This window comes from Pteropus alecto, unplaced genomic scaffold (genome assembly GCF_000325575.1).
Source record: "Pteropus alecto unplaced genomic scaffold, ASM32557v1 scaffold79, whole genome shotgun sequence".
Taxonomy (NCBI): Eukaryota; Metazoa; Chordata; class Mammalia; order Chiroptera; family Pteropodidae; genus Pteropus; species Pteropus alecto.
In genome coordinates, this window is record NW_006494612.1 from 8,425,234 (window position 1) to 8,452,648 (window position 27,415).

The 27,415-nt window shown below is 33.6% G+C and overlaps 1 protein-coding gene across 1 annotated transcript in view; it reads right to left on the reverse strand.

Moving 5' to 3' along the window:
* Positions 1-12,387: 12,387 nt before the first annotated feature.
* The window catches only part of HDAC2 (histone deacetylase 2), a 26,419-nt gene continuing 11,391 nt past the window's right edge, over positions 12,388-27,415 (reverse strand). Inside the window, exons 4-14 of the mRNA XM_006926095.3 lie at positions 26,669-26,743; positions 26,067-26,205; positions 23,947-24,088; positions 21,022-21,114; positions 20,836-20,944; positions 18,059-18,199; positions 17,709-17,817; positions 16,931-17,061; positions 15,990-16,145; positions 13,454-13,511; positions 12,388-12,776 (exon numbers count right to left, since the gene is read on the reverse strand). Coding sequence (XP_006926157.1) covers positions 12,746-12,776; positions 13,454-13,511; positions 15,990-16,145; positions 16,931-17,061; positions 17,709-17,817; positions 18,059-18,199; positions 20,836-20,944; positions 21,022-21,114; positions 23,947-24,088; positions 26,067-26,205; positions 26,669-26,743 — 1,184 coding nt within the window. The 3' untranslated portion in view covers positions 12,388-12,745. The remainder of the gene's footprint in view (positions 12,777-13,453; positions 13,512-15,989; positions 16,146-16,930; positions 17,062-17,708; positions 17,818-18,058; positions 18,200-20,835; positions 20,945-21,021; positions 21,115-23,946; positions 24,089-26,066; positions 26,206-26,668; positions 26,744-27,415) is intronic.

Sequence of the window (27,415 nt, forward strand, 5' to 3'; positions counted from 1 at the left end):
TGACACAGTGAATGGCCTTGCATTCTGGAGGAGAAATTACACAAGAATGTCACCACTACATTCCCCAGAAGTAAAGGTTCTCTGGTGCCAAGGTGAGATACCCAAACCAAAGGACAAATAGCACCCGCAGTGCAGCCAGCCTGAGTGGGGTTGCACATGGTGAGGATGTCCTTGTGTGATCAGTGTGACTTCCTGTTGTGGCCAGGCTGACTGAGATGGGGTGGCAGAAGGCAGGAAAGAAACCAGACCCACAATTAACAGATGGCTGGCCATAGCTCAAGGGAAAGGGTAAACACTTCAGGAAATACTTGCCTAAGAGGCTCTTCCTTAGAAAGATGTTGAGGATTGTTAAATTTATACTGATGTTAGGAAAATGAAAATATTATTTTTCTCTTATTAAGAAAGACCAAGAAGAAAAGCAGTGCTCTTAAGAAGACATATAGTTTGTCAATTATAAAAGCAGAAAACATGTTTCTTTCCAACATTTACATTGAACTTCCTTCATCGTCCCAAATGCAAACTCATGAACTTACAGTGGTGAGTCCTTAGAATCAGCAGTACACGTCCCTGTCTGCTCTCCCTGCTAAGCAGGAAGATGTTTGAAGCCACATCTCTGTCTGCTTAATTTCTGTAGTGTGAAGGCCGGTGTCACACCCTTTGTAGACAACTCAATAGATACTGATCGAATTAGCGTTCGATAAAATGAAACAATCAGCTATCAGTAAGTATCGTCCTTACTCCAATTCACTGATCTTTACACTAAGGCCAAATACATTGTCACCTTTATACTTTGTTAAGGACATCTTCATAAAGTTAGCAGAAATTGAAATCTTATAGTAAATTAGTCTCCACATGTATTTTTTTCAACATCAATCTCAAAACATTTTAGGAAGAAATATTATTGCATCTTTTTTTAATGGAAAAAATAAAATAATCATGAAAAATAAATGAAAAATAAATGCAATCTAAAACTCACTAGGAAGTTAGTAAGTAAATTATGGAATTGCTAATATGGCATACTATGCAATCATTAAAATTATGATGTAGCTCTACATTAACAACAAACTATCCTTAGAAAATTTTTTATTTTACAAAAGAAGTTTAAAATATGTACAATAAATACATTTTTATAAAAATATGTATGGGTATGTATGTATTTATAAATAGGAAAATAATCAGAAAATATTTAACACTGGTTTTCAACCATGGATGGGGTGGGGAACACATTATAACTGATAGCTGTTTTTACATTTTATGTGTTACTATATTTTATGTTTTTATAATAATGGAAAGTATTGCTTTACACTCAGAAAAAAATATAGCCAGTTTAAAAAATATATAGCAATAATCTTAAAAAATATTTTTGAGTTAATCGAAATCTCATCATCAATAATAATTTAAATATTTTTCCATACTATTTGTATTGGTCAGCTAATGTTTTGTAACAAAACTCACTGCCTTAAAATGCTAATCTATTATTATAGCTGATGAGTTTGTTGAACACCTGAGAACTGACTAATCTTGGCTGAGCTTGGCTGATGTTATAAGCTTAATTGTGTCCTCTCAAATTTCATATGTCGAAGCCCTAACTCCTCATACCTCAGAATGTGACTGTATTTGGAGAAAGACTCTTTAAAGAAGTGATTTTGTTAAAATAAGGTCATTATGATGACCCCTAATCCAATTTGATTGGTGCCCTTACGAGAAGAGGAAATTTGAATACAGACATGCAAGGAGAGAGAACGCTATGTGAACGTGAAGACTGCCACCTACAAGCCAAAGAAAGAGGCCTCAGAAGAAACCAAGCCTGCCAACACCTTGATCTCAAGACTTCCAACCTCCGGAACTGTGAGAAAATAAATTTCCGTTGTTTAAGCCCTGCATTCTGTGGTCCTTTGTTATGGCAGCCCTGGAAAATAATACAGCTGATATGAGCGGGGCTCCATCTATAGGCTGGTTGGGAGCTCTGCTCTAGACTGAGTTTGGCAAGGGTACTTTAGCTAGAGCAGCTCACTCCACATGTCTAAATTCCTTCTTCTGGCACTTCTGGCTAGTCCCGGGCATATCTTCCCAGATATAATATGGTGTATTATGAATGCATAGTACACCATATTAAACCCACTCTTTTTATTAATATAATATATGTATTATATTTAAAATTTTTATATTTTAAATATATATATTTCTTTAAAAATTTTAGTATCTAATGTAGTCAATAATGCAGTCACTTAAAAAGCATGTGGAATTTGCAGAGCTAAACAGAGGACATGTATTTATTACACTTGGTACTGCCCATACTCCGGGGATAGCTAAATGTGTGTATGGTGCTCCTTTGTCTCCTCTTAGAAACTGCTCTTGAGCTCTGTTATGAATTATATTGTTTAAATATGTCCACACGGTTTGGGAGAGTTATTCCCAAGTCATTTTCAAACTGAACACATGTTGCATCTGTTTTCTGTTTGTGAATACTGAATGCTTGGCACTTTAATTGGGATATTTTTCTTTGGAATGAAATAATTTCAAATATTTGCTTAATCAAAACATCGGTTTCCTTTTCCAGTTTCCATCATGGATTGTTGGTAGGTTTCCCAGACCTGGTTTCCCGTGCAGTAGAGAGGGACCCGCCTCCCTGGTGTGTTAGAGGGAATGGAGGAGAAAGTAGGCAATTTCCGGGCCTCTGGCTCTTCCCTTCTCCACATTCTGTGCCTCTTTAGATTCTACCTGACTTGAGGGCTCCTATTTAAGTACTCCCGAAGGTTTTAACTGCCTCCCCTTCTTCTCATGATTTATAGTCAATTTTTTTTCCTTTGAAAATTTTAATGGAAGCAGAAAATTTTCCCCACAGGTGAAGTTCTGTGAAGCCGATGGAACCTTACAGCTCCTTCCTCTGCCAGATCGCTCAAAAGCTGTTGGGGACCTTGATCTGGGGGATATATATGTTCAAGAGAAACAGACCTGGCAGCAGGGTATGGCGTGGAGCAGGGTTGATTGGAGGAGAAAGAGGTTAAAGGGAAGGAAGACCAACTAGGCGGCTACTGCTGTCATTCATGGAGAAAATGAAAGAGGTCATTGCAGTAGAACTGAAAGAAAACAGCATATGCTGCTGGACCTCGGAGTCCGAAAGTATTGGGTTTGAATCAAAGCTCAAATACTTGTGAGCTCTGCAACCAGCAAAATACCCACCCATTCTAAACCTCAGTTTCTCTACTTAGAGAACATATGAAATTAGCATCCACAGTTCTTATAAAGAATACATTATAGTTTTTAAATGCCTAGTATATAATAGAAGCTTGATGTTAATGTACGATTTTAAATGGACACATTTGAAAGATTGTGAAGGAAAAAAACAAATAAAGGCCAGTGGATTAAATACAGGAAATGAAAAAGAAAAGTATTCAAAGATGAGAAGATATCCAGGCCATTGACACAGAGTTCTCTAATTTATTGACCATGAAATACTTTTTTTCCCCCTCAAAAATAATTGATACCTACCCCTGGGGTTGGTAACTAAGGAATACTAAGGTTAACTTGCGTTAAATCAGTCACTAATAGTGACAGAGACAAGACTCCAGTTTTGGTCTTTTGCTCACCCTCTTCCCTTCCTTTATCTTCCCTTTCTGAAAAAAAAAAAAAAAAAGATTCAAAAGACTATTAGGCAAGGTAGGCTAAGGTAGGTGTCCACAACTGGAGGAACTTCAAAGTGGATTATCAGAGGGAGAGCAAGTTGAGGGGGCCTCCATCCACTTGAAGGGTAGAGTGACATTTGGAGCCAGAGTCTTAGCAGGGTGAGGGGTGTCCACACTGAACTGATCTGAATAACTCTTCTGCTCCTCAAGGGATTAACTGGAATCACTCACTGGCACTCACAGGAGTGTGGGCTGAGGGTCCAAGATGGCTTCACTCATGTGTCTGGTGCCGTGCAGGTAGGCAGGGTGGAAGACTGGGCTCAGCTGGGACTATCACCTGGAGTGTCTACGTGAGCCTCTCCAGCAGGGCAGTTACAGGGTAGTCAGACTTGTTACATGGCAGCTGGGTTCTCCTCAAATACATGTCCTAAGAGCGAAAGGAAGCAAGAAGCTGAATGGTCTTCTTATGACCCAGCCTCAAAAGTCACATAGTGTCAGTTCTGTATTCTTTTGGTTGAAGCAGTAACAAACCCACCCAGACCAAGGGAGAGAACATAGATTTCACCTCTTGATGGCAGGTGTGTCAAGAATTTGCAGGCAGTTTTTAAAAGACCTTCATCTCTCTATCTGCTTTCATTCCTATCTCTCGACAATCTATTCACCACACAGCAACCAGAATAATCATTTTAAAATGTGCATCGTGTCATGTTACTTTCCTGCTCCAACCTCCTCAATGGCTTTAATTTCACCTGTAATATCACTGGATGGCCCCTCTTTCTAACTCCGTCTTGGGTCACTTTCTTGTGCCTTGCTCCGTGGGCTCCAGCTGCACTACTCTTTCCATTTCTCAGATGAGCTGAGTTCTTTTCTGCTCAGGACACTCGACATGCTGCTCCCTATGTCTGGAGTATGTGATACTCGAGTACTACTCATTCTTTAAATCCCAGTGAAAAGTCACGTCCTCAGGTGGACCTTTCTGACACCCTCTCTCTCACATCCCAATCTGCTTCCTCACTATTCTCTTCATACTACTCCTTTTTCCTTTATATAGCACTTGCCATGAGTCTAACTACATATTTGTCTGCATATTTGCTTGTTTAATGTCTGTCTTCGTTATTAGATTAGAAAGGAGATTATATTAGATTTAGGGCTGGTGCTGTGAACACTACAATAAATACATAATTTAGGAGAGAGCTTAACAAAATAAACATAATTTTTTTTATTGAGGTGAAATTCACTTAACATAAAATTGATCATTTTAAAGTGAAAAATTCAGTGGCATTTAGTACATTCACAATGTTGTACAACCACCATCTCTACCTAGTTCTAAAACATCTTCATCATCCCAAAAGGAAATCTTATACCCTTTAGGTTCTAACTCTCCACCACTTCCCCCTCTGCCATAGCCCCTGGAAACTACCAAACTGCATTCTTTTGCTAAGTAAGAGTTTAGGAAACTCGTCTGAGGTCACAAAGATACTAAGTGTTGGAGCCCAGTTTCAGTGGACTTTATACTGCTTTTTATAGCTTCACTAAGCATAAGTAGACATTGTTCCAAGGTCGTCTGGCTTCAGCAAGTGTTCTAAAATAAGTTTTGGTGTAGGGTTCCCTCTGTTCCCTACGGTAAAAATCCACAAGTTCATCCTCTTATTACGCATATCTCAAGACTAGACAGGTTCACTATTTTAACCTCCACTCAAACCCAGTGCTTCAAAAGGCAGTGAAGGAGAAACCAGCTGGTGGTGATAGTGGCTGAGGGAGATGTTAGCTAGGCATGCAGGAAGGAAGAATGAATTTGCTTTTAAGGAATGGAGGGCAAAGCAGGTGACTCAAGCGTAGCCAGTCTGAGCCCACACAGAGAGAATGGTTGGAAAAAGGAGCAGATGATCAGTTTATTGACTCTCAGCTCCTAATACATTCTTCATTGGTTGCACTGCAATATTAGTTAAATCTTTTAAATATTCACGATATTAAGCTCTGTCAATAGAGGATGCTAGAGGAGGAAGAAGATTCTTTTCTCTGGTCCTGGCATGTTCTTCTTGCAGCATTCTCTAGCACTTGACGTGTAGGCAGCTGCTCCAGCACCTGGCTCCCATCAGTCAGTACCCACCTGGCTCCCATCAGTCAGTACCCACCTGGCTCCCGTCAGTCAGTACCCACCAGTCAGTTCTCTAGCACTTGGTCCCTGTAGTGTCCCATGGTCAGCAGCGCCCAGCAGCCAGTAGTTTTCCTGTACCCACTCAGGCAGCTCAGGCAGTTTCATGGCAGAATTTCTGCCTTCCATGGAAGGCACTTTTCCATGAGTAGCTTTCCCTAGCACTCTAGAGGAAGGATTTCTGGCAAGTGTTGGAGGGTGGATTTCCAGCAAGTTCAACCCATGTGATACCCCGGTGACCTCTCTGCCATCCAGTGAGTCATGGACGTGCCCTCTCCAGAGTCTGGATCTCGGTCATGTGTGGGGGTGGTGGGCTCTTCTGTGGGTACTCTCTCTCTCAGCCCTAGGGTAGTGGCTGTGCTCTATATCTGTTATTCCTGTGGTTTTGTTTGTTTGTTTGCTTGCTTGCTTTAGCATTCATTCTCTTTATTTTAATAGACAATCCCTCATTACTCCAATCCTGCTATAATTAATAATCATATTAAACTTTTCATGTTCAAATTAGTGTGGTGTCTCTCTCCTGGTTGGACTTTAACACAAAGAAATTCTGGTCTCTGTGACCTTTATTATTTTTCCAATAGCAATTCTTTGTTATAATGAACTGATTTAAAATTAAAAAAAAAAAAAATCTCTATAGGTAAATGTTTCAATATGAAAAAAAGATTGATATTAAAAAAGAATGTCTAATAAGTATATCATATTCAACAACCAAGAAATATATTACACACCTACTATGCTTAAAGACACAAAAGCACACTATCGATTTTGGATTTTAAAGATCTTTTAGCACAGGGATGGCAAAGCATTTCATCTTTAATGCCAGCTTCGATTAATTGTAATGGCCATCTGGATTGAGGATTTTACAAGAAAGTAATTACAAGAAAGTAATGATCAATTTGTGGTATCTGACCCAGGTAAAAGAGAAGTGGAAAACATGATTATTTGTCAGCCGTTACCTGACTAGTTTTACAGATTAGTAAACAGAGGAATAGAGATTTAAATGACTTGGCCAAAGCAAAGCTCTATGATTTAAAGGCTGGGGCTAGCTCTATCCTTATGACCTCCAGTGCACTGCTCTTCACCTTTTGCTGCTCTAAGTGATGATGGGGTTTTGAGGAGGTCAGGTAAGAAGCACCGAGTTTCAGATGAGGCTGTTTACCTTGTATAACTACTAGGATTTGGGGTATGTTATCTGGAAAATTAAATTTATTGCCTACCATCATCATAAATACTTCTGAATAAAATGATGTTTGTTTTTGTTTTTTTGCCTTACTCTAGAAATAGGATGGTGGAAGAGTCATTAAATTAAGAAAGCCCAATGTGTTACCATTTTAAGATATGTTAATTTAGGTTTCGACCTGATTTCAAAAGGATATTCACCATCGAAAGGAAACAGCACAGAAATTGGACCTATTACCTAAAGCATACAAATAAATGTGTTTAATAATAATAATAATAATAATAAATGTATTTTAATTCATCAAGAGGTGCATTTGCCTTTGATTGATTGGGAGGATGACCGTTAATTGTTTGGACTTGTGATTGTAGAGAAAATCTTTTCCTGGAAAATAGTTTATGTCCATTTAAGGTAGATCCTATGCAAATTAGAAATCCAGTCCATTTAAAATATTACTTCTAGAATACTGATGAGATGCAGGTCTCCCATTCTTGCACCTGGAAGGCTATTATCCACCACTGGAGCACACAGGGTGCCCTCAAGGACCTCACTATCACCTAGAACCCAGTCAAAGGCAACACTAGTACAAACTTTCCTGCTAGATTGCAGAATAAGGAGATTTTTGAAGTGTTTTTCTCACCTAAGGACATAGAATAAGTGCAATTTGAGACAGTAACAGGAGAAATTCTTGCCTCTTCAAACATTCAGTTTATTGGTTGCTAGAACACAATCTTTTGTTGGTATTTGTTAAACAGAGCAATTTTGATGTTTTCTCTTTTAACTTAGGAACTGCCTCCTTATACTTGCCTGTTTATGGAAGAGTTTTACATATATATTAGCCTACTAAGTATATGCCACATTCATGCAGGTCACTCTTAAAATGTTGGTTTCTGAAGAAATAAAAAATAGTAACTCGTTAGATGATACATGAGAAAACCTAGAAGCTTCTGATTTATCAATTTATCAAAAATTCACAATCAAAAGAGATTAGTCATAGATTTCAATCACAACTTTGTTCAACTCATTCCTAAACACAATTGGTCACAAGGTGGGCCTTGCAAAAAGTTTTACCTATTCCGAATCATACTATTATTTTAGAAATAATTATCTTATATTTCCTCAGCATTTAAACATTTTTAAATAAAGAGCAAATAACAGAATCTAATCAAGTAATCTATTCTCTCATAATTTATTCCACCAGGAAACAATTCATTAATAATCTTAGTCATAACTCTAAAGTGTCATCATTTCAAAGATCATAGAGGTTAGTTTAGTAACAGAAGTTGTGGAACAAGAATAGAATGCTTCTGCATATTAACTTCACTATACTAAGCTGCATTTTCTAGAAATAAACTTCAATTCTCCTTTTCCATTGTATTGAATGATTCTGCCCCCAACCAAAATTTCCATTTTGCTTTTGACTAGAAAAGTCAGTAATAACCATTTACTACAAGATACTCTACTGTGTTTTATGGATGTAAAGCTCAGGAATTAATGTTATAATTATTCTACTTAAAGAAAAACCCAAATCAGTACGCCACATTTTAATTTAATTCATATAGTGTTGAATCCAATATTGCATTTGAAAGAACCTGTTAATATGTGTTCCTCAACTTGTTAAATGAATCAAGCGACAGGAGAAAACGCACAAATAGAAAAAACTTTCAACAATGAAGTATCTGCCATCTTGTGGTGAAGTGGAGAAATGCAGTGATTGTTGAATAGCTTCTAAATACTGTATTTCCTGAGCATTATTTCTTCACATTAACAATGATACTCATGTGAATAGTCAGTAACAAATGTCTTTTTTACCATAATCAATTCACAACCATTTTGCTTGACAGATTATCTTGAAGTAAATTACTGAGGCATTAAGATCCCCCTAAATTTGCCAAGTCTTATTAGCTTTAGTTTGATATCTGTAGGCAACTGCAATAGAAGGCTCAAATGCAACATATTTGATGTCTAAAGAATACTTGAAGATTTAAGACTTGCCTCTGCACCGTTTTGGCTCCATCTATCTCTGTTTACCTGACATTATAACAGCAGCAGAGCTAACACTGAGCACTAACGATGTACTAATTCAGTTCTCACAACAGTCCTGTAAGAACTATTACCATTTTCCTCATTTTAAATTAAGAAGCAACTGAGGCACAGAGACTAATGCACAAAATTATGGTGAAGAAAAAGGGATTTAAGCTACTGACATTCACTAGTGATAACATACAAATCAAAGTTTTCATTTAAAAACTTGAAAACCCGTTATTTGTATCACAACATAAATAGGAAGTGTTATGAATCCCACTTATCAGAGAAGCTTCAGCAGTATTTCTACTGAAAACACAGAACCCAGAAGATGCAGGTAAATTACTTCAAAGTAGGAACTTCAAAGCATCTATTGACAGAATGCTAGTAGCTTTGGCAGGACTAAGATTATTATAACCATGAGGAAATGAGAAAAAGACAGCACAGAATGCCTTCATTAATTAAAGGACTATTTTTTTTTTCCAAGTTGAGGTCTCAAAGTGTTATTTTAAAAAAATGACATGATAGTAATAGTTAATACCTACTTTACCTCAATCAGGATCACATGATTCTTCCAGATTTATATGATTTTATCTTTGGTATTGGGGCTTTTAGACACATGGCAATTTTCCTTCTCATTATGAGAAATTAAGCTAGGATAGTCACTATTGTACCAGCAACATTTACCTGCATGTATCTGCAAGTCATCTAAAAAGATAATTTGAGACTAGGAAAAGGAAGCTGCAAGGTTGTGTAAAATTTCTATTCTTTTGACCAGAAATTATCTGCTTGCATTTTTAAAAACTTTTCTATTTCACATGGTCCAGCATTCAAATCCCTATGAAAGTAGCCAATTCTCCAACGGTACCAGATTGCCGATCATCTTTCCTAGATATTATTTATATAAACAAGCAATTCTGTTTTTTCTTTTTACACAAAAGGTAGTATGTCATGTGTCTCATTTCTTTACTTTTTTCACTTGAAATACTCTGACGACCTTTCCATATAATACATAGTTCTCATACTTGGCATGGCTGTATTTTTATAAGTATTTGACCCAACCATCCTTTATCATTCAGGTTAATCTTTTAAAGTGTTGCATAACGATTTTTTTGAATTTTTTTTTTTTTAGGCGAGGCAACCCTTGGTTGACCTCACAGATTGCAAGGATCTTGTCAGCTTACAATCCCTTTTTATTTTTTAAGCCTACAGCACCTGGTCTTCCTAAGTAGTCTCCCATCCAAGTACTAACCAGGCCCGACCCTGCTTAGCTTCCAACATATGTTAAATTTTCCAAAATGGAATTCTGAATCAGATTTGTACTTATAATTTTGATAAAGAATGCCCAATTAAGCTTGAGGTTATACTGACTTACATACCCTACTGCAATAAATGACAACTTCCTAAAAATTTGTAACATGACAAGCTTACAAATTAGGTTAAAAATAATCTTCGTAGCTTTTAATTCACATTTCATAAGGTTAAAGATCTTTTCATATTTAATATTTGTATTTCATAATAAACTGCTCACATCTTCCTTGCCTTAAAAAAAACCTTCTTGTATTATCTTTAGATATTGATCTTTAAATTGTGAGCTGTAATTCCACATACTCTCAACCCCATTTGTCACTTTGTTAGCCTACATAATTTTTAGTCAAAGGTATCAGTTGTTTCTTTTATAGTTTGGGTTTGGTGACGTACTTAGGAAGGCTTCTGTACTCTAGTAGTTAATGCGCTTTATCTCCCCGTTCCAATTTATCTGATTCTTCTGGTTGGAAAGCAGAAAACTTTTTTTCCCATTTGGCTACCCATTATCCCAACATCACATAAGGAATAACCTCTTCCCTCACCAACATGAAATATTTTGATCCAGTATTAATTTCAAAATGTATTCAGGTATCTACCATGACATTCTATTGTTACACTGATCTTTCTCATTATATATACCATAACCATAGCTTCTTTACACTTTTCTGGAAATTTGTTATTGCTATTGTAAATGGGGTCATTTTTCCAACGTATCCTCTGGTTATTTAGATATATTGGTTTTTCATGATTATCTTGAGGTTCGTTTTATACAAATGCTTCTATTTGTGAGAAAACAAAACCTAAATGTGCCCAAGGAGGTTCACTACAGTATGAAGTGGATTTCTAGTGTCTTAAGACGGAACATTAATACGTAGCTATTAAAATGAACTATACTTGTTCAAAAGAGGGGAGATCACCATATAAATGTAGAGCACGTTACAGAAATGTACATATGTGACACGTTTCACAAACACTAAATATATCTCACTATTCTCCCAATGAAGGAATGAGTTCCGTTAATTCCTCCTAACAAAGGTTGACATGCTGACAGATACGCAGCAAGAGTAAAAACATGGATAAGATATGCATATTTTAAAAGTGGTTACTTCTGAAGAGCAGAGGGGAATTAAATGGCAAAGTGCATAAAGAGGGCTTCAATTTCTGTATAATTTAAAGAAAAAACTTGAAGCAAATATGGCAAAAGTGAAACATCTGTTAAATCCAGGTAGGTGAATGGTTGAGGTGCTTTTGTGAGAGTGAAATATTTGTCAAACACAGGGCTTATACAGAAACATTTCTGACTGATCTAATATTATCTCAAAATAATCAATTTGGGCTTGGCAGAAAGACATTTCACTAATTTTGGCAAGTTCCTAAATGTTTTATTTTCTTTTTATGTCTTAGAAATTATCTCATTTGTCTGCTTTTACTACTACTAAGGTGTGGGAGCAGGCATTTTTCGGTTAGTTGCATACCCAAAGCCTTAAATTGGGTAGACACTCAACAAATTGAATGATAAACTATTTTTTAAGAAATTTGATATAAAAGTGGAATCTGAATGCTATATAAATTCAGTAATAGAACCAGGTTTTGTCTAATAGCAATTTTACTTTAGATAAACTTAATACAGGAAAGTTCTGGTCAAACACAACCATATAATTAATTCCTTGTCTACTGGGTGTATAGTAGGGGCCAGTAAAAAAATGTCAGTATGAAAGCTACAAACAGTTTCCTTCCCCAATTATAGATTTCTTCTTTTAATTCAGAATTTCCATTTCCAATTTTGGGGAATCTCTAGTTCAGCCCAAAGCTAATTCCTATATCTCAACTGTATAGTCTGTGCTACTAATTTCAGAGATAAATGATTATAACATCAATCTTTACCTATACTGACTGGCTAACCTATAGAGGACGACAATATGGTATAACTCCTATTGCATTAAAAACAATGATTATTATTCTTTCCTAAAGAAACAATACATGTCTTTGAAGATGTAATCGGTATCTTTTACCTCTCATGTATTCTAATTCTACAGAAATGATGCCATTATACCCTCTAGAAAGATTTTATGATATAATAAATAGACAAAAGACAATCCAAGTACAATTTTTTAATAAAGATAATTACAAAAGATGGAAAAATCAGCTCAGAAAGGCCAATTGCTTCTTTAATAGATCAGTTTTTTGACATAATAACTCACATCAATTTTAAATACTATCACATAAAGCATGGTGGAGAAAAATTTTGCTTCATAATTAGAACACTCACAATAGAACTTGCCAAAAAAAACAAAAACAAAAAAGCCATTTTGAAAATAAATACAGTCCATGCCAAAGTAGTATAAAATGAAGCCAGAAGTCTTCAAAAAAAAAAAAAAAAAAAAAAATTTTTTTTTTCCTTTCCAACATTTTCTTATTTTTTTGTGTGTTCTGAAATTGGTGAGACTTGCAAATTCAAGGGTTGCTGAGCTGTTCTGATTTGGCTCTATAAAAAGAAATATGACATATTAAAAATAGCACAATTTCAGTTTAAATGCACTGATCTATTGATCAAGTCCTGCAGGCTCATGCCAAGATCTATGTGAGCTAATGATGCCGTGAATATTTCTGGAGTAATGACTGCCTTAATCTTTCTAGTGGTCTTATAATCTTTTCAAAGTTATCCTATAAAGGCTAGAACAAAATTATGTGTGGTCAAGTATTTAAATGCTCTCTGACAATAAAAACCTCAATAACAGTTTTTTAACTGTGTTACACTAGCCTAGTGTTTCTTATATTTACTCATCTAACAACGGTAAAATATCATGTATACAGAAATAAGAGCAAGGTGAAAGATCATGAGTGCCTATATAAAAATTAATAGCAAAAAGGTCTCAAATTACATAAAATACAAATTGATTTATATTGTTACGATACTTATTATTAGTCTTTGTGATTTTAAAGTAAACTACATAAATGACGAGCTGCCAAAGAGATAACATATAAACTGATGGTTAAGATGGAATAAGCTGCATCAATACAGAATAAAATTCAAAGCATCTTATACAACTTATTGATATTCGCAGGTTCAGTCCAGTACTTCTCAAAAGAATACATACCCTCCAAGTAAATGTGTTTATTTTTATAGTATATAAAAATTACTAGATAAGGAATGTAATTTACCCTTTGGTATCTGTTTTTTCTCCACTATTATCCTTGGATTTATCTTCCTCTTTAACATCTAAAACCAAAAATTAGAAGAGATTAAAACCTATTTTGAAATAAAACATTTAAAAATATACCTTACTTAAAATATAAAAAAGCTGTCATATACAATCTTACTATTTATGAATTCATTAACAATAAGATTTATATTAGGTACTGTGCAAACTGACAGAGGTTCATGGTGTCAACAACACAGATAGTCCTTGTCCTTTTGGAAGTTTTGCTTCTTTGGGATCACAGTATTACAGCTGAAATATGGGCTGTGAAGTTAAGCCTGCAGACATGACCACAGCACTGGGAGATTAGGGAAGGCTATCACAAAGAAGTGGCATTTGAAAGGTGTCCTGAAGAATGAATAGCTTTTGGGTAGAAAAGAGGAGAAATATCATGAGCAGAGGAAAAACATAAAGGGACTCTGAGGCAAAAGGGAATTAGCAGGTAGGTAGGAAGAACTGAAAAACCAATGTGGCTGGAGTTTTGTTAGAAGAGTTGGAGAATTAGATAAGATGAGCCAAGAGACACAGCAGGATAAATCCTATTGTTTATACCATTAACTTTTAATCCTTATTATAAATAATGAAACTTTAATATTTTAATAAAAGTTAGTGAAATAGGAATAACACTATAAATTCAAGATTGCTAAAACAAATTTGCCCAAATGTGCTCAACATTTTCCTTAAGCAAATGAACCAAAGTTGTGAGGCAATGATCTAATAATAAAGATATAGTGAATTATAAATACTGTTGTTAAGTATTCTATATAGACATTTTAGGCTATAATACAAACATGCGACAACATGGATATCATGAGATTTGTTTTGACTTCTGGCTTAATTTTAGATATGTAAACTTAAGTATGAAAATAGGATTGGGAAAGAAAAAGGAATGGCTCTAACTTTAGATTTTAAACTATATAGATTTTATAAAAAGTTTTCTATGGTAATATTTCTTTCATCTGTAGGCCTAGGGATTTTAAGTTTCAAGGCCCTATGAAAAGAATCTTATCACTAAATAAAAAAGCTTTTTAAAAGTATCAATATCAGTTACACAAGTACTGAGCTAAAAACTGTGACATTAATCTACCACCAGGCTATTAAGCCAGATCAAAAGGCACGTGAATTTTTAGCTAAAACAGCAATGTAAGACAACTAACATACTAACCTACACTTTCCTGTTTGGAAGAAAAAGCGAAGAAAAAAGCAAAGAAAGATTTGAAAATGAGAAGAAACACCAAACAAGGACAGACAGGAAGATACTACTGACAGTGAGAAGCAAGAAAAACACTACAAATATCCTATAGCTAAAGCCTGAGTCCTCCTTACCTTAATCATAGAAAGAATTTCTGGATGTTTATCAGTACGTAAGAACAGACTGGAGCCATCATTGTAATATAATACATTGGGAAGTTAAAATTAGAAAATGGTAGAGAATGGTAGCCTATAGAGAAGTGGATCCACGAGTAAAAGAACAGAACTAGATGCGTCAAGATATGCTATGGATTCCTAACTCTAGTAAAAAGAAAAAAGAACCCAAGAGCCAGCTTACTCACATAATTTCAATGTTAATAGATATAGGAAAAGGATGCTGGACTAGTATCTCTCAATTAGTTTTCCACATGCTACAGGGTCAAAATTAACTGGCCAACTAAACTTACGCTCATCACCATTACTTGTATATGGCTATTAGGTACCTATCAGGAAATGCACAAAGTGTTGAGAATACAGATATTTAAGATACTTCATTCCCTAGCCATGAGCAGCTCCATCTAGCAGGAAGATTATGTAAAATCCTATAAGGTGCTATATTATGATGTGTTAAATAAAATGACTAAGGTATGTATATGTAAGTGCTCTGGGAACTCAGATAAAGATAACAGGTTCCTGTAGCAAATTCAATGCCCTAAAGCATCTATTTTCTCAATATACAAGCTGACATAGCATTTTTAAAGACATAAGAAAGTATTATCTCCTCCCCAAGCCAGTTCCCAAATCACTTCCTATCTTTCTTCAGTTTTTATGTTTACTTGAAACAATTTTTGAAGAAAGTCTACTCTCTGAGCTTTTTCAAAATGCTTAGACTGGTCCAAGGATAATCTAATTCTTCGTTTATATTTTATTCCCAGCAAATAAACTTTAGGAAGTTAAAAATTACCTTTAATTTCAGCTCTGCTCAGACTATAAATGAATCTATAACCACTGTCTTCTCTTACCCAAACTGTATCATACTACAATGTTGGCTATGTTAAATTGAGAAGGTAATAAGGTTTCCTATATTATAAAACACATGTGACTAATGTGACAAATCACAGTTGAAGAGCTCTGAATAAAACATAGTTAAAAGCTAAGCACCACCTACGTGGAAAAAAAAGTCACCTATCTAACGTACCCACTCCTCCAATACTTGTATTATTAACTTCAGAATCTACTAACCGCAGTACAGTTCACTTCTAAAAACTTACAATTTAAAAACCATTTACCAAAAAAATAAATCTTACCTGCTTTTTTGTCCTCTGTTTCTTTCTTGTCTTCCTCAATTCTAGCTTTCTTTGCTCCTTTCTTATGATCAGCCACATTTCTACGACCTCCTTCTCCTTCATCCTCTGAATCTGAGAATTCTTCATCACAAGCTATCCGTTTGTCTGATGCTCGAACTGATTTATATAAAAATTTTAATGTTTTGACAAAAGTAGTCATAGGTTTTATAATTGTTAGTGTACTCTTGTACAAATGCACTAACCAGTCACTACAATTAAAGGGATAGGATGACATACTTAAAAATTTAAGGTTAGAACAAAATGCATAGCTTGCTAAATATGAAAATTTAGCTCTGATCTAGCAATAATTCAAAGAAACATGAGAAACATTTGGGGATCTCCTAAAAGGAACTTTGGAGGGAAAAAACTTTTTCTAATAGGAGGTGGGGATGATGTCTTTATCTAAAAAGTAAACTTTTATTTCAGAGCTGAGAGAGGAAGTAGACAAAATTAAAAACACTATTAATACCAAGTATATTAGAATGTCTATACTATGACATACTATTATGCTATAGATCTAGTAAATTAAATTAAGTGGAATAAGAGGCTATAGAATCAAAAGGAAGATGTTTCAGGTTACGTAACATACTCTGCTTTAAATAAATGGGTTATTTTCCAATTTATTCCCAAATATACATAAGCGGTTAAATTTGTGGAAACTGCCGATCATATATGTAGTCATATAAATGGAAATTGCTGACGCTCCAATCAAGCTTCGAGACATAAGGAAGTTAAATCTATGTAAGATTAAAAATGGAAAAAGGAGACAAAAGTAATAATGTGCTCATGAAACATGACCCATTGTGAAGTTCTTGGGCAACTAAAATCTTCAGTTTGTAAGATTCAGTTATTTTAATAAATCAGAAAAAACTAACGGAATACACATCGAGACACTATCTTACTAGAAATTCTCTTGTCTGGATCTTCTCCGTCTTCATCTCCACTATCTTCATGAACAGCATCTTCTGGAATAGCTTGCATTTGGACACCAGGTGCATGAGGTAACATGCGTAAATTTTCAAATAAACGCTGTCTAAATTACATATGCAAAGTTATTAGACAAAACTCATTTTCTTTCAAGTTCCTTTTAAATATAAGGGGAAGCGTTAGGTACAAAATTTCCTTTATCTAGTTTAACCTATGAATTAAAGTAAAATGTACTGAGCACTGTTACTTTACAAATTATTAACTCATTTAATCCTCAAACTTTACAATGTAGGTACCATTTCATTGATAAAGAAATATAAGCAGAAAGGCAAATTAACTTGCCAAATGTCACAAAGCTAGTATGTGGTAGAGAGATGGCAGAAACTCAGGTCTGTGTACTACACTGTCTCTCTAAGCACTTCGTTCTTGGAGACAAAGCTTTATTAAAAAGTTTTAATGAAAATACATTTCACTTTCATGTAAAACAATGAAGTGTAAAATTTATAGTGCCCCCTGCAATTTAAAAACTGATTTTAACTGATAGAAAAATGTTAATATTTTTGAGCCATAAAGCCCATGTATTTTCCATAGTCTTAAAAAAATCAATACTCTTAAGGTTTCAATGCTTTTGAAAAAGACAAAGGAAATATCTTATGTACAGGGCTAAAATGACCTAGTGAACTTGGCCTTCTAAAGGTTCCTAAAGCTGTATTAAGATGAAATGTTTATCAAGTCAATTCAATGATATCTTACTTTATCTTTTCCATGTATTCTGGAGTGTTCTGGTTTGTCATGTTTGAAGGACTAATATGCAATTTGAAGTCTGGTCCAAAATACTCAAAGTAATCATTATATGGCAATTCTGTTAAAAACAATGAAATAAAGTTACATATTAAAAGTTCAGTTTTCACACAAATCCATGCCCCAAAATCCAGATTCAAGTGAGAAATATTTCTAAAGAAAATGTTTAAAAGTGAACACACAGTGAATTCATTAATTGACTGTTCTCCTATTTACATGGTTTTGGATTGTAATCATCGATCCATCTATTTCTACATAATGACGACTTATCCAAAAAAAGAGATCATAATAAAAACACTTACCATTGGGAATCTCACAATCAAGGGCAACTGCAGTCTCATATGTCCAACATCGAGCAACATTACGGATTGTGTATCCACCTCCTCCAAGCATCAGCAATGGTAAATTGAAAGTTTTTACAACTTCTACACATTTAGCATGACCTAAGACAAAGGTGATTTGGGTAATAATAAGTCTGCATTGTAACAGTTTGAAAATAAATTTTTAAAAAATAAACACAAACAAAATCTTACTCAACTAAAATGGCTTTCTAAATATTTTAAAACCAAATAATATGTAAAAATTTCAAGAAATTTCTAGTCTAAAACTTTTTATAAAATATCTTTCACACAATGATATATAAAACACAGGTAAGAGATAACCAGCGATTTCATCAGCCAAGTGTCCCTGATAGAAAAGACAAATATACAACTATATTAAGAATGAAATATTAATATAACACATTTTTATTAGCTAGAAAGATGTTATATGAAGATGTTATGTTCAAATGAAGTTTCATGGGGGGAAGGTAACAATGTAAAATTATGCATAATCTAAATCAATTTTTTGTCACTGCCTGTCCCTATAGACATGTACAGAAATAGCATGGAAAACTACGTGACAAAGTTTAACTACAGGTTATCTTTAGGTAATGATATTACGAATAACTTTCTTAGATTATAGAATCAGTATCTATTACTATTAAAAACAACTTTGACGAATTTCTACATGTAGAAATTTGAATACAAAGTAAACTTAATATAAAAAGTAGTTTTGCTTTGGCTAAATTTCATAACTCAATAAAAAATTACAAGTTACCAGTTACTTCTTAGAATGTTATCATTCAGGCACATAAGTCAATCTTTAAAGAAAGAAAAGAAATTATAGAAAAAAATCCATGCTTGTTAAAGAATATTTGGAAAACTCAAAAAGTACAAAGAAAAAAATACCTAAAACTCCATCATCCAGTTATTTTTAATATTTCTTTCCAATTCCCTCTGAGTTAATTTTTAATAGTGATTTTTTAAATGTAATTGTATATCGTATTTTCATTTATTGTTCAATAGTTGCACTGTATGATTCACGACCCAATTTTTATTAATGCTACTAGAAGAATGTGACTTTCTTATAGAAAAAAACCATTTGGGAGTTTTTAAAAGCAAAACAAGAAGTTAACTTACAGACTTCTAAGACAGTTGGTTAAACAAATTTACTTTTCCTACATCTCAAAACCTAATAAAAATGACTACATGGGGATTTTTTAAAAGGCTAAAATCTATAAAAATGAAGAATAAGATAGAACACAGCAGTAACAATATAAATGAGGGCAGGAAGGAAATGAACAAGAGGTAACTGACTTCAACAGACCAGAGAGATCTGACAAGAACATGGCAGTGGAGAAAGCTTACAATCAAGTTTAAGATTTGGAATTACAAATATCCTTATGTTTTATATAACTGAAATTCTATCAGTCAAAATATAATTAAGATTTATTATCATAGGAGGAAATTGATGATTATCAACATATGTAATTCAACAATATGAAACTGCTATTTGGCCATTGTCGATCTATTAAAAGAGGCAATTAATTTCATATGGTTCAACTTAATAAAAGCGGAATAATTCTAATGCTGCCTTAATATAGTAGTAATTATAACATTAAATAAAATAGCCTTTAATATCTATATTTAGTTATTTAATTCTATTTAGGCCAACAGTCTTTCTGGAAAAAGTTCTATTGGAGAATTCTTTATGTCTATGGGATAATTCAAAGCAGATCAACGTGCTACCTAAAAATTACAAGGAAAACAACTCCAAAAATCATGTACAATATTCATGATAAATCACTACTGATCCACATATAATACATTTTTAAGAACTTATTAAATATAATTTTAAATTTATTTTTATCCCCTAGTTTATTTCATAGTGGTGATTTTTTACTTTGGTCTGGGCTTCTAGCATATGTTTATTTCAACATTTATCAAATTTAAGTATTCAGTGCAGCACTCAATCTCTCACACTCATTTTCTCAGGAAGCTACTTGAAAATGTGCTTCACCAAAAGAGACAAAATTAAGAAAAAGACACAGGAAACGGCAATTGGGAAGCCAATACAACAGAGAAGCAGAGTAAGCTCTATGTTCTAGAAGGTCGATAGAGGGTACTCATCCAAACAGGACCAAGTCAGAAGTCTGGTTTTCAATAAGGTAAAACAGACAGATTACTGGATGTACTTGAACATAACGAAGCTATAGAGACACTGGTTCTTTAGAAATACATAAAGAGAAAACTAGGTAAATGGAAAACTTAGACAAGAAGAACAAGTTATACAACACACTGGGTAAGCTGAAACGTACTTTAATGTTGTTCATGATGCTATAAAGACTGAATATCACATACGAAATTCTGGGACAGACATCAGATTTAAATTGTAAAAATGGAGGTATTAGAGTGTACGCATGCATTGGAGATAAACTGGTGAAAGAGAGCTAAATTCCTCTTCTTTCACAATGGGAAGTGAATATACAAGGCCAAAATGAAAAATTAAAAGTAACAAAGTTAGTACGTTATTTGGGGAAGATAAACACACTTAAAAAAAATCAACCAAACAATGAAAATAGTTGCCCTTGTTGGGAATGTGACAAGCCTTATAAAACTAATCACGTATGAATGTATATGTAAACTTGACAAAATAAACAAGACCTTACCAAAACAAGATTAACTGTAGTTAATACATGTCAATTCCAAATACATATATACATGGTTTTCTGAGAATAGCACTCTTTAAAATTGCTTACCTTTGACTGTCAGATTAAAGCAACCAAGTCTATCACCAGAGAGTGAGTCTGCACCACACTGTAACACTACAGCACTAGGTTGATACATCTCCATCACTTTTGAGATAATCTATGTATAAGATAACAAATGTTATTATCTCAAAGAACATTTTAGAATTTATTGATTTAAAAAATATTAATACTTACAGGCTTAAATATCTGCCCATAAGACTCATCATCTATACCATCTCTCATTGGAAAATTGACAGCGTAGTATTTGCCTTTTCCTGCACCAATATCCTAAAATACAGAGTTAAATAGATCTTAGAGAATATTTCATGACATATTTGTTAAAATATTTTTAAAAGATTAAAAGACCAGATAACAAGAACCAATTTTGAGTTTACCATGTAAGCTGAGAAAGAAATACAGAATCAGTGCATATTTTAACATATATGGACTATTTACAAAGCTGAAAAGAACTAGTTCCAATTAATCTGTAACCATTATTTTAATAAACAATTAAAGGTAATATGAAGTTAAACATTACATAACCCAAGAAATTCATCATAAGCAGAATATAAAAGACAATTTTAAGAGTAAAGTTGTAGGAAACATATTCTGAGCCAAAGACTCCTAGACAATTGTCTCTGTAATGCAGAGTTGTTCTTGTGGCTTACAATATGGCATGAAAGAAAAGCCCAGACTTTCTTGAACTTATTAAAAGTTCATTTAATTCTAGTAAGTTCTTTTAAAGCTTCAGACTAAAGCACTGTAACCTGTTCTTTAAATGGGCTTGAAATAAATTTTGTTCCTACTTGTTGAGTAAGTACCACTCTAGGCATGTACTACACCTCCCAAAAGTAGCAAAGGAGAGAAGTTGAGGGCTGGATTCCAGACACACACACACACACACACTCATCACTCACTCAGGATACACACATGTATATGTATATATTCCTAGAAGAGATGGGACAGACGTTTCTACAAAGAGTGCTTTAATTACAACACCAAAGGATTAGGGGTAACTGATGCTTATGTGTTTTAAATTACAATGTCTCAATAAATATGAATCTTTAAGATTATTAATGCTTGTACAAACTCTTCCCTTTTCTCTCATGGAATCCTAGCTTGAATTAATTTTTTAGACAGCACAGCTTACCTTTCAATATCAGAATTATTATAACTTGATTTTTGATTTAAAAAAAGCAAGTGGAATTATACCTCACAATTTTTCTTAAAGTAACCTAAGTTTTTATATATAACTAAATACAAACTACATAAATCTGGATAAACTAAAAACAAAGTTGGAATACACACTGACACTAAGAACAGAAAGTTGATACACACTTTTACCACTCTATGCTGGCAACTCAAAGTTGTTGCCCTTATTGGACCAAGCTTTATCCCTTTCATTTCTTACTTCACAACTGCTACCTTATCATAGCTTTTTTTCTCTTCCACCTAGACTACTTAATACATGCAAGCAGCGTTTTAACAATGGTCTAAGCTCAGAGCAGCCTTCTTTTCTGATTTAGAATGAATTGCCAGGTAGAAAAGGAAAAGTATCCAAACATATACACAAATTTCACAAAAGTTCAGATACGACTATACATATAATAATTTCCTTCCAAAATTAGGCAATATCTATATAATATCATATAGATAGGAAAAAAGGAAAAAAAATTAAGATGACATTTCATATAGTAGTATAAAATCTTAGTGAGGAAGAGATGTTGAGTCATTCTCCAATCTTTTTAAAATACGTATTCTCCAATATTTTCCAACAACTTCAAACAATCATAAGAATACTATCAGAAATCGAGAGACTTCCATTGATATTTCTAAGATTAATCAGGATTATACAACAATCCTTTCTTATGCTTACAGCTGGGAAAGCTTTTGCTTAATTTTCACTGGGGTACAATGATTACAGACAAATGAATTCTACTGGTTTAAAGCTGTAGTTCTTGAACTTCAGGGTGCAGAATAACTCAGAGTTTATGGGCCTGAGAATATGCGCTTCTAACAAGTTCCAGGCTGATGATGACTTTACTAGTTTAATGACCATACTTTGAGAATCATCAGTATTTAAGATAATACCGAGTGGGGAAAGACATCGAAGAAGCTAACTGGAAATGACCTGAAAATATAAATTTGCAATTTTAAAAGCCACATAATTTAAACTGAAATAAATTAAACAACTGACCTCCTACCCATTTATAAATAACGATTTCACTGTCATAACTATTATTGGAAGAGGATCACCTTATGGTCAAGTAAAGAAATGTCGCATCTGAAAAATAAGGCCACTAAACTTTTGGTTGCTAAATAAACTATACAACATACTACAGATTTGAAAAATAATCTTAGCGAAATAGCTTAGAACTAATATTGAATGCCATGCTAAGAGAAATCTCTAATATAATCCAAGCTAAATTAAAAACGGCCATTTAAATTTCTAAACTTCAATATGCATGTGCTTTGTTCAAAACAAAAACAAAAAATTCCCTCTAGTGAAGCAAAAAAACTTCAAGAAATTTGTAGAAACAGGATTTGACCAGTGCTGTTTACATTTATAAAATACAAAGCATCAAACGGAAAAAGATAACAGAAAAAGAAATAAAGGCACTTAATTAATGTAATAGGCAGGCAGGGATAAGCTATGGTATTCTTTCTCTCCTCAAAAGGTACCTACTACAAATATCATAAGCCTAAGAAAAAAAGGAGATTAAAACTTAGCCCTATTAAATCAAGACCAATTGTAAAAGGAGGGCAGCGCAAGAATCTGAAAAAGACTTTGTCAATTATTTTAATCCACCAATCTTTCTAGTCAATACCAACGTATGCTACCAGCAAGTAGGTTCTGAAGGTTCAAACTGAACATGCTTTGTGGATTTTCAAAAATATTTATTCAACTAAAGAAAATAGCCGAGCAAAAGAAAGTTATATAATTTCTCATTAAACTTTTGCTTATAGTCAACAAAAGTGAATTCAAGCACATGTTATAAAATGACTCAATTCTGCATAGAAGCTCCAAATTAATGACTCAGGAAAAATACTAGTTCGGGGTACATGGTTACTAGCCTCCTAGGTTAATCTCATATTTATTCAGACAGAATTCAGTATTACCCTCAAGTCTCCTGTTCCAGGGAAGTATTCCCCATACTTATGGAATGATACAGTCATTACACGATCTGTTGTATAAAAAGCTTCTTCAACACCATCACCATGATGGATATCGATATCAATATATAAGACTCTCTGATGATATCTGGAGAAAAAAAAAAGGCAGTAAATAAGCTTTTTAAAGGTTTTAAGATGAGATGAACCACCACAGATTCAGGAACCTTATTTATGAGTGCTTGCATCTAACTCTCCTTTCTTACTTTACTTCTAATCTAAGAGACCATTCAAACATCTGAATTTACAGTTTGAGCCTCAGACCTTTAAATCCTCCCTTTAGGTCCAATCTAAAGGGAGGGGAGAAAATTCACTTACTCTTTCTGTGAAATATGTCCTATTCAATGTGCTTTAAAAACATAGTATGTGTTTCTATATATTAACAACAGAAGATTATGCCATATTTAAGACTGTTATTTTAAAACATCTCTCTAGTAAATCTTCAATATTATAAAATAGGGTTCGGCAATCTATGGTCTATAGACTAAATATGGCCAATAGTCTCTTCTTGTATAGCCTTTGAGATAAGAATAGTTTTTACATTTTTAAATGACTGCAAAAAAAAATCTAAAGAAGAATATCTTGTGATATGTGATGATTAAGTGAAATTAAAATTTCTATGTCCAAAAGATAAAGTATTATTGAAACATGGCCATGCTCATTTGTTTACAAACTGTCTACGGCTTCTTTTGTGCTTCAATTTCAGTGCCGAGGTGTCGAGACAGAAACCACATGTGGTACTCTTATCACTTCATAGTGCTGCTTGGAGCATTACAAATCACAGTAATGCAGTTATAACTCAGATGCATTTTAAAAGTCACATGTATCATAAACCATGACATCTTATTACCAGTGCATAACCTTGTCAAAACAAAAGGAAAAAGAGCTTTAAATGTCACCCTTTTAAGACACAGTGAAGTGGGGATTATTACTGAATTAGATGGCAGAGTACAGTTATTTATTTTATAATGATACCACAACTGTTAAAAGAATACAATATAAACTGACATTACCAGACTCAACACTCATAAAACACTCTCAAATCCTAAGAAAGCAACATTCAGAAACCTTAGAAAATAAACAGAATGTCTCATCATAGCAGAATTTCTTTATAAAAATAAAGCTGTGAGCAAAAAGTTTCTGAGAAGGCGATAAGCTGTTAAACCAACAGTCAATTAAACCACATTTGACTGCACCAGTTGAAGAAATGTGTCCAGAGAAATTAAACTAAACTTGTTTTAAGACTATTAGCATGTGGGCAAGAATTGCTGTTAGATGAAGACACAAGAACTAACATCAATAGTGAATTAAAAACAAGTGATTTTCCTTGTTAGCTCTTGATTAGTCAACTGAAACAGCCCAGTTGTTCATTTGAGGAGTCAATCAAAATTTTAAGTGACTGAAAAATCAGCCCCTCTAAATAGTATGCATGGAATAACTACAGGCAAAAGTGAGAAAACACTAATTCACTACAATCTGAAGTGAAATCTGCTAAGATGTAACAGCTGATGGTAGTAAAAAATATCTAACTTTGTAACTCCAAATTCACAAGTACCTCTACAGATCTCTCTCAAGCTGGAGTCAAGGATAACTTTAAAACTAATTCTTTCAGCAACTTAGAGATAATAATAATAATATCCCTTTTTAGAGAACAAAGAGCCCCATTCTACCTGGAAGCTAGGCAGTAATCTTCATTTAATTCAACAGGTAACCAAAACCAAATTTCCTTTGACATGTTTCAAATATTTGCCTTCAAAAGTTAAAATTTACAAAATGTTAGAACATAAAATTCCATTAGTTGAAACTGTAACTCAAATCTAAATTGCCAAACTATTTCTAATATTTTTAAAAGAGCATCTAATGGCAGTTTTAGACATTTTATATGCAGTTCTCATTCTTAATGGTCCAAGGATTGGTTGAATTTCCTATTATGATTTGTAATGAATCCACTGAAGATTCACCATTAACTATTTTCAACCTACTGTTTACTTGATTAAAAAGACATAGGTTTTTGTTGTTTTAATTAAAATGCTTTTTCACAGGAAAAATATCAATACAAATTAACTTACTTTAGTAATTCAAGGATGGCAAGCACAATATCATTAACATAACAGAATCCTGATGCTTCGGATTTCTTAGCATGATGTAATCCTCCAGCCCAGTTAACAGCCATATCAGTCTGTTGTCTGTTTAACTTGACAGCCCCAGCTAAGAAACAAGATTGGAAAAACTCTGAAAATGTTTAACTTTAAAAATTAGTGTAACTAGACAAAAGCCCGACAGGAAAGAGCATGCCATGTGTAAGACAAAGAGTTTAAAATTATAAAAGAGAAAGATCACTGTCTAGGGCTCTAATAACAGTTTTTCCTTAAATATTTTCCTATAGTTGTGATCAGATTAAATAAGAATATATACAATGATAGCTAGATGAGATGAAAAAAAGTCTCTAAGTGAAAATGCAATGGAAGTAAACAACTAAAAAGTAAAAAAAGTTCAAATATTATGATCATAAAGCATGAGGGGGGGTTAATGACAATTGTACTCTACTATAAACACACTACTTTGTTATCAAAATCTACCACCACCAAAACTTTTGTTTTAAACATAAATTTAAAGGACACAGACCAAATTTAAATCACCTTCTTAAGTCTGATTGAATCAGGACACTTACCAACTGAGCCACCAGTTGAGAGCTGACAAAACTCAAAGAGTCCATCAAACACTGGACAATCTTCTCCAACATTAACTGTGAAAGATGGATTTAATGTCAATCCATTCTGGGCATTAGTAAAAGCTTTTCTTTATAAAAAAATATTTCTTACAAGTACTTTATTTTGTTTGATGTAACCATAAAACATATACATCATAGTAGTAATCTAGCATTTGCAATTTAAAAATATAATTTATCATTTTATCCAAGGTAAAATGTCATGTGAAAAAACATTTTACCATTATTATTTGTGAACTATCTCTGCTCTATTAATAAGAAACCAATAGCTATCAAAATATAAGGTATTTGCTTTTATTAAAACATGGACTTAAATTTTCTAGGCGTTTCTCAAATATATGATATTTTTAAATTTTTTAAGTTTAATTAATTTCAATTGCTTTATGACTTAAACAAACAAACAAACAAAAAAACTCCTTAAGTACACAGAACATCCATAACCTTGGAAAGTATTTTAGTAAGTTCTAAAAGATACAACAGCTGGTTGCCTATGCCCATGGTTAACCTTGATCTCAAAAGAGATAGTAAGAATTAAACTAGGTTCACAACAGCCAAGATATATAGAAGGAAGGGGCACTATGGCACAAGGAAACAAGATATACAGATATATGACACATTATGACATATTTAGTTCCTGAGTACTGAGAGAATGAAAAGGAAATAGATGTATACTTATAAATCATTCTTAGT